The 8,210-nt window shown below is 37.1% G+C and overlaps 1 protein-coding gene across 1 annotated transcript; it reads left to right on the top strand.

The window, feature by feature from the left end:
* The first annotated feature begins 495 nt into the window (after positions 1–495).
* LOC109793354 (receptor protein kinase-like protein ZAR1) lies at positions 496–4,870 on the top strand. The gene is made up of 2 exons (XM_020352818.3): positions 496–2,370; positions 3,935–4,870. The coding sequence occupies exons 1-2, from the start codon at positions 876–878 to the stop codon at positions 4,567–4,569; spliced, it is 2,130 nt and encodes a 709-aa protein (XP_020208407.1). The 5' UTR covers positions 496–875; the 3' UTR covers positions 4,570–4,870.
* The last annotated feature ends 3,340 nt before the right edge of the window (positions 4,871–8,210 follow it).

Genomic DNA, 8,210 nt, shown 5'->3' with positions numbered 1-8,210 from the left:
AGCTAAAACAAGTGAAGTAAACTGCAAGTGAACCCAAGCCGAGAAACATTTATACACTTTTACATTTTGAGATGTATTGAAATAAATGAAAACTTTATTCACGTACGTTAAAAATTAACTTGTGTAGCATACTCATTATTAGATTTATTTTTGATTCAGATTTCCTTGTGATTATAGTTGGGGTACAACAATACAAGTTCACCTGTATCAAACAATATATCTATAATTTTTGGAGGAGAGAAAATAAAATGGAGACAAAAACATAAATAATGATATTTTCTTTTGTGAAGTTAAGAGCAAATAAGAAAAACAACTTTCGAAAATTTTTTTTTTTTTTTATTAATTTAAAGTTCATCTCCTGACATTTCTCAGCAGCCCCAACAGAGAATAAAGGTTTGTTCAATATTTTTAATTCTGAATCCTCAATGAATGACAATGCCTAGTTCAAAACGCATTTTAAGGAAAAAAAAAAAAAAACACTGAAAATTGTTGTATGAGCTAATTTTACTTGTATAAAAACAAGTAATGAGAGAAAGTGCAGTGCGATTCGAAGTTGCATGCGTGTAACGAAATGGAGAAGAACACCAAACATTCTGATTCTCTCTCTATCCTGTGTTTTCTTACATTATACTTCACTCTTTGTCTCTTCCTTCCACGGTTGCACTCTTTCGGTTAACAAGTCTCTCACTATTTTTGGCGGGAGCTATGCCCCACCAAATTAAAAACAAACCATCTTTCTCATAAATACAACACCATCCCCTCCACCCTTTCACACACTCATCTCTCTCATAACACACTGCAACTAAACACTCTCATCTTCCCTCAAAACGGCGTCGTACCATTCACCATTCCCTTAAAGACACAAGAATTCCTCAATGACACTCTCTCCCTTTCTATTTCTCTTTCTCCTTCTAAGCTTCTGCTTTTTCTTCACTCCGGCGCTTTCTCTCTCCTCCGACGGCCTCGCCCTTCTCGCTCTTAAATCCGCCGTCGACCAACCCTCCGCCGCCTTCTCCGACTGGAACAACGGCGACCCCACGCCCTGCGCCTGGTCCGGAGTATCCTGCGCCAACATCTCCGGCCAGCCGGAGTCCCGCGTCGTCGGACTCTCCCTCGCCGGAAAATCCCTCTCCGGCTACCTCCCCTCGGAGCTCGGCACGCTCCGCTTCCTCCGCCGCCTCAACCTCCACGACAACGCCTTCTCCGGCGTCCTTCCGCCGCAGCTCGCCAACGCCACCGCGCTCCACAGCCTCTTCCTCCACCGCAACAACCTCTCCGGCCCCCTCCCCGCCGCCCTCTGCGCCCTCCCGCGCCTCCAGAACCTCGACCTCTCCGACAACGCCTTCTCCGGCCACATCCCCGACGACCTCAAAAACTGCAAGAATCTGCAGCACCTAATCCTCGCCGGAAACAAATTCTCGGGCGAAATCCCCGCCGGCGTGTGGCCGGAGCTGCAGAACCTCCTTCAGCTCGACCTCTCCGCGAACGAGTTCACAGGCTCCATCCCTAACGACCTCGGAACCCTAATTTCCCTCTCCGGCACGCTGAACCTCTCGTTCAACCACCTCTCCGGTAGGGTTCCGGCTTCATTAGGAAAATTACCGGCCACAGTTAGCTTCGACCTCAGAAACAATAACCTCAGCGGCGAAATCCCCCAAACGGGGTCGTTTTCAAACCAAGGCCCCACCGCGTTCCTTGGAAACCCTAACTTATGCGGGTTTCCGCTTAGAAAATCATGTTCCGGTTCGAACCGTGGTTTTTCACCCGGTTCGGACCGGAACCAACCGGTTAACCGGTCTAAGGGGTTGAGTCCCGGTTTGATTATTTTGATCTCAGTGGCTGATGCTGCTGTAGTGGCCCTCATTGGGCTTGTGATTGTTTATGTTTATTGGAAGAAAAAGGATGATGAGAATGCATGTAGTTGCATTAGGAAGAGGAGTTTCGGTGAAGAGAAAGGGGGTGCGTGTGTGTGTGGTGGGTTTTCATGTGTGAGTGGTTTGAGGAGTGAAGATGATGACGATGATGATGAGGTGAAGGGTGAGGGTGAGGGTGAAGGGGAATTGGTGAGGATTGATAAGGGTTTGAGTTTTGAACTTGATGAACTGTTGAGGGCTTCGGCTTATGTGTTGGGGAAGAGTGGGTTGGGGATAGTGTATAAGGTGGTGTTGGGGAATGGGGTGCCTGTGGCTGTGAGGAGGTTGGGGGAGGGTGGGGAAGAGAGGTATAAGGAGTTTGCTGCGGAGGTTCAGGCCATTGGGAAGGTCAAGCACCCTAATGTTGTGAGGTTGAGGGCTTACTATTGGGCGCATGATGAGAAGCTTCTCATCAGTGATTTCATCTCCAATGGCAACTTGGCACATGCCCTTAGAGGTTAGTTCTTTTCTTTTGGTTTCATTGTTTTTGTTCATTGTTTATTTTCGTTTTGTTGGTTATGTGTTGAAGACAGGGGATATGACTCAGTGATATTGATAGGTATCAGTGATAAAGTGCAAAGAAATAATTAATTTATTAACTAACAATGTGTGGATCATTTGAATGTGATGTTAATGATTTTATATGATAATGTCAGCATTGAACACAGGAATTTTGTGTTCTGTTGTCCATGTGAATAATAGATTAGCTTTAATTTCTTAGCCTAAAAAACGAAATTTATTTAATTATTTTAAGCGGGAGTTCGTACTATGACTTATAAAATAGGATTTGAGTTTTGTGTCAACTATTTTTTCCTTCATCTTGAAATGGTTCACATTTATAAATGGTATATATTCTATAATCTGTTGTTTCTCAAAAAGTATATATACTCATTTTGTTGTGATCCGTGAATGAGTTTGTTCGGCATGGCAACATCTGTTTTTCACGGTATAGTATGCATGAGTTAATTTTATTTTGTTAAGTATGTATAGAATTTTTAAATAAGATTGGTAGCTATAAAGATAATCTTTGTTAAGAAACCTTCTGTAAAGTTGCTTTCCTTATAATTTTTTGTTCTAACTTTGAATATCACTTCGTACTTCTCGTGATATAGGAAGGTGTTTTCACCTAACTAGAATATTCTTGTTTGATAGACCTAACAGAATATTTGTTCCGAATGTCTTTCGTATATGTTGTAAAACAGCTGTATAAGATTTCCATGCATAGAAATTAAGAAGGAAATTGGATTTGGACTTTTTGTCTTTTGCCTTGTGGATGACGCTCGGGGTGGGGGATATGCCACCTGGTAGAACAAAAGACAATTGTGTTGGTCCAGCATGTGTCTGGGAGATGAAGTGACATGGCACACGCTCTTAGTGGGGGACCAAGAACAACTTCTTGTCTTCTAAAGCTTTAATAACCAACAAAACAAAACTAGCATATCGAAGTTCGAGTTTCACTCTTTCTATCCATTTCTTCTCTCAACTGCAATGTTGTTTGTCGTTAAAACCTTTTTCTTTTTAAAACCTTTGTTTTCCTTCTTTCCCAAGACTTTTGAATACTTGGATCCCCTTTTAAACTTTTCTTAGTCACACACCATATCCATATGTTTCAAAATTTGCTTCCTTTAAAATATCTCCAGGGGCATGTTTGTGCCTTTAATTCAGAAAAATGGTGGAATATCTTTAATGAAAATGAACGCTTTTTGTTTCATGATCTATTTTATCTTTTAGGCTGCAAAACTTTCTCCATTATGAAGCATAGTCTCTACCATCTTCGCAACTTTAAACCAGGGTCCCACTAGAATTGTTTTCTTTCTCTTCCCTTCCTTTCACTGCACCTATGTCTCAAGCTTATTATCAGAAGAAAATAATAGTCAACATATAAAAGACTATCTCATGATCTGTATTTGCATTCTGTACCAGATTTTACAAATAATCTTTCCAGTTAAAATTGTCAGCCTCTAACAATCATTCGCTGCACCTAATGCTTTTACTTCACCCAATTTTCCTATGTGCTGCAGGGAGAAATGGCCAACCATCAACAAATCTTTCATGGTCCACCAGACTGAGAATTGCCAAAGGAACAGCAAGAGGCCTGGCCTATCTCCACGAATGCAGTCCAAGAAAATTCGTCCACGGTGACATCAAACCCTCTAACATCCTACTAGACAACGACTTTCACCCCTACATTTCTGATTTTGGCCTAAACCGTCTCATAAGCATCACTGGTAACAACCCCTCCACCGGTGGATTCATGGGTGGAGCCCTTCCTTACATGAAGTCATCACAGAAAGAGAGAACCAACAACTACAAAGCCCCCGAGGCTCGTGTCCCTGGCTGCAGACCCACCCAGAAATGGGACGTGTACTCATTCGGCGTTGTGTTGCTTGAAATACTAACTGGGAGGTCACCAGAATCGTCTCCCACGACATCAACTTCTATGGAAGTCCCTGACTTGGTGAGGTGGGTGAGGAAAGGATTCGATCAAGAAAGCCCTTTATCTGAAATGGTGGATCCATCATTGCTCCAAGAAGTGCGCGTTAAGAAAGAGGTGCTGGCTGTGTTTCATGTAGCACTGGCTTGCACAGAGGGAGACCCTGAGGCCCGGCCTAGGATGAAAACTGTCTCTGAAAATCTTGACAAGATTGGAACGTAATATTTGAGTGTGTGCAGTGTGGTAGCTCTAGGACTCTCAGCCTGAGGCTGGAATTACCCAAAAGATACACTTCAATCTAACGATGCATTTCTGTGGTAAGTGGTAACACACAAGATTTTATGCTAGCATCAATCTAATGGTGCTGCATTCCGTTCCTTCCATCTTGGATTAGCTAGCTCCGTTACATTTGTTTTGGAACTCAAAGAAAGTTTTGGAGAGTTGTAATTATCACGGTCTCACTTACATCCCATTCTCATTTTTTATTGTTTGTTACATATCAGAAATTTGTTAGATATTTTAATTTTTGCCCTGATCTCATTTCCTCCAAAGTTGTTTTGCAATACCACTAACCGTGGATTATCCTTCGAGTTTGCAAATTAATTCAGATGATATTGGGTATGTACGATTGATACTTGTAGGGCCGTATGGGATCTGTGATGATGGGAGAATGTTCAACATAATAAAAACTTAATAAAAGAATAATATGAAAATTAAATCCTCCTACTTGCAAGAATGTACAAGGAGCATCAATAAAATAGAGAAAAAATAGGTAATTCAAACATATAAAAGATATAAAGATTTTTAACGTAAAAAATATTCAATTTAAGGACAAAAGTCACAAGCTATCCATCTAGATCAAAGAAACACTTTACTATGATTAACAAAGAGTACACAAGAATCTCTAAAGAATATATTAAATAGTGCTTATAATCAGACAAAATAAAATCAAACACAATTGTTTACAAATAAGAAATAGGCTAAAAATCTATTTTAGTTCCTTATAATAATTGTTTGTTTCAATTTAGTCCCATTTTTATTTTTGGTCTTAATTTGGTCCCTCATAAGTTAATTGGTTTCAATTTGGGACTTCCGTCTAAATTATTTAAACGGAGTCAACTGTTGGCCACGTGGATGCCACGTAGATGCATACATGGATACCACGTGGACGCCAAATTTTGTGAAAACACCTAGAACCAGAACGGCCCGTTCTGAAACCAGAACGGGCCGTTTTGGATGCACTCTTGGTGTGTTAATTTTGTATCTGAAACGGGCTGTTCTAGATGTAAAATTAACATGCTACCAGTACATCAGAATGGTCCGTTCTGAAACCAGAACGGGCCGTTCTGATTGCAGAACGCGCCGTTCTGGATTCAGAACGGCCCGTTCCAAGACTGAGAATAGAATATTCTTTATTAATTTTATTAAAAAAATATAATAATTTTGAAAAATATTTTTTATGGTAAAAATTTTAAAATTATTTATTTTTATAAAATACAATTGTCTTATAAATAGAGTAATAACTTTTTCTTTTTCTCTTTCTGTCTGAAGAAATATTTAAGTGTCACTTTATAATTTTTTGTAACTTATTTAAAATTAGAGGAATAAAATAATAAAAATTAATAGGATAAATATAATAAAATTATTAATTTATTTTCTTTTAGTGTCTTCTAAATTTTTATATTCTTTTAAAAAAATATTTTATATGTTAATTTGAATTAATTTAACGAAGTATTATATGATTTTTAATTTTTTAAAATTTTTTATAAATTTGATCTATACATGAAAAACTTTTTAATTTAACAATTAAATTCTTAAAAATTTGATATAGAACATTAATTATTAAATAGAATAAATCTATCAAGACTTACTCTTGAAGTAAGTAAATTTTTTCTTCATTAAAAATGAAGATAATTTTACCACAAAATAAAAAAAATTAAACAATAAAATAAAATTAAAAAAATATTAATATATTTATTATATTAGATATAACAACATAATTAAAATATAATTAATAATATGTATTTTATAAAATTATTAATATTTTATATATAAAAAAAAGAATGAAAAAATTTTTAGTGGGGGCAAATGCCCCCACTATGATTAACTTAGATCTGTCCCTGCATATGGTTGTGGTGAAATATTAGTCTTGTGTATCCTCTTCCTTTACTTCAGGTTCTACCTCTTCAAGAACAGGTTGTTGTTGTTGGGGTCGTTAATGACTTCAAGAAAAAATACTATGTCATTTCATCCTTTACTGTATAGTGTCAATTTGGTAGTAAGTGGTTCACTCCAGTTTGAAATGAAATAAAATCTGCTACCATTGTCTTTAGTGATACATTTCATTGTCCTTAATAATACACTGTATAGCCTAACTGTTTAGTAATTGAAGTTATCAATTCCCATTTACAATATTACCAAATTCAATGTTTGAAATGCTTTGTACCTTGGGTCTTTTTCCTTCCATGATTCACAACCGTGAACTATAATCATTGATCGTTTATGCTTAACAGTCTGGAACCAGAACGGCCCGTTCTGGTTGCACTTTTAGTGTGTAAATTTTGCACCTGGAACGGGCCATTCCGGATGCAAAATTAACACACGAAAAGTGTAACCAGAACGGCCCGTTCTGGTTTCAGAATGGGTCGTTCTGGTTCCAAGTGTTTTCAAAAAAATTGGCATCCATGTGGCATCCACTTATGTATCTATGTGGCATCCACGTGGCCACACAGTTAACTCCATTTAAATAATTTGGACGGAAGTCCCAAATTGAAACCAATTAATTTATTAGGGACCAAATTGAGACCAATTAATTTATTAGGGACCAAATTGAGACAAAAAATAAAAGTGGGACTAAATTGAAACAAAAAATTATTATAAGGGACCAAAATAGGTTTTTAGCCTAAGAAATAAGATGAAAAAACTTTAAATCAAAGTTGTTATTGTGAGATATTTTTCTCTCACTCCAATCTTCTTTTCAAAAATTCAACCGTCGAATATGAAACAACACATCGTACAAACTTGTCCAAAAAATCAATCTAATCCAATGGTGAATAAATCTTCAATTGTAATTCAACAAATGTTGTTTGATGAATATGTGATTGTGAGATGTTTTTCTGTCACTCCAAACTTCCTTTTAAGAAGCCAACCTTCGAATATGAAGTGACATGTCATACAAATTTATTGTCCAAAAATCATCTTGATCCAACGGTGGATAAATATTTAGTTGTAATTCAACAAATGATAAATAAGAAGATAAAAAAACTCTAAAACAAAGTTGTTACTTTGAGATTCTTTTCTCTCACTTTAGACTTCTTTTTAAGAATCTAACCATTGAATATGAAACGAAACGTCGAACAAACTTGTAGTCCAAAAATCAGTTTGATCCAACGATAAATAAATCTCCAATTGTAATTGAACAAATGTTGTTTAACGAATACGTGACCTAAACAATAAAAGCTTCCTTTAATCTCTTCTCTCTATATTTTTCTGTTATTTTTTTTTTTAAAACGAATCACTTTCTTTGTCTTAACTTTACTTCTTTTCACTTAGTTAAGTGAGACATAATGAATTTACACATTTTAGACATATTTTTCCCATAGGAAGGAGCCCAAAACCCAAAATTATTCGGATTTAAAAACCTTATTCAACCCTATTCGTCTATGCTTTCATATTTGGGTCAATGTGTGTTGGGTAGCGAACTAGCAAAGCATGAAAGCAAACTTGAAGATATAAAACAGAGGAAAAGTAACCATGGGAACTCATGCTCTTTGCCTTTGGTAGCAAGAAAAAGAAAGATAGTGCGGAAAAAAATAGAAGGTAGAAAAAAGAGAGAAATGGAGAAGAGATAACTATACAGGAAA

Source organism: Cajanus cajan, chromosome 3 (assembly GCF_000230855.2).
Source record: "Cajanus cajan strain Asha chromosome 3, NIPB_CcT2T_4, whole genome shotgun sequence".
In the NCBI taxonomy this organism is placed as follows: Eukaryota; Viridiplantae; Streptophyta; class Magnoliopsida; order Fabales; family Fabaceae; genus Cajanus; species Cajanus cajan.
Note: the sequence above shows the minus strand (reverse complement) of the source record. Positions and strands in the feature narration are given on the sequence as shown.

Excerpts from the sequence above, each read along its gene's own strand:
- LOC109793354 (XM_020352818.3), top strand. The coding sequence starts at position 876 with ATGACACTCTCTCCCTTTCTATTTCTCTTTCTCCTTCTAAGCTTCTGC. Across the intron at positions 2,371-3,934 it reads CTTGGCACATGCCCTTAGAG|GGAGAAATGGCCAACCATCA; the intron begins GTTAGTTCTTTT and ends TATGTGCTGCAG.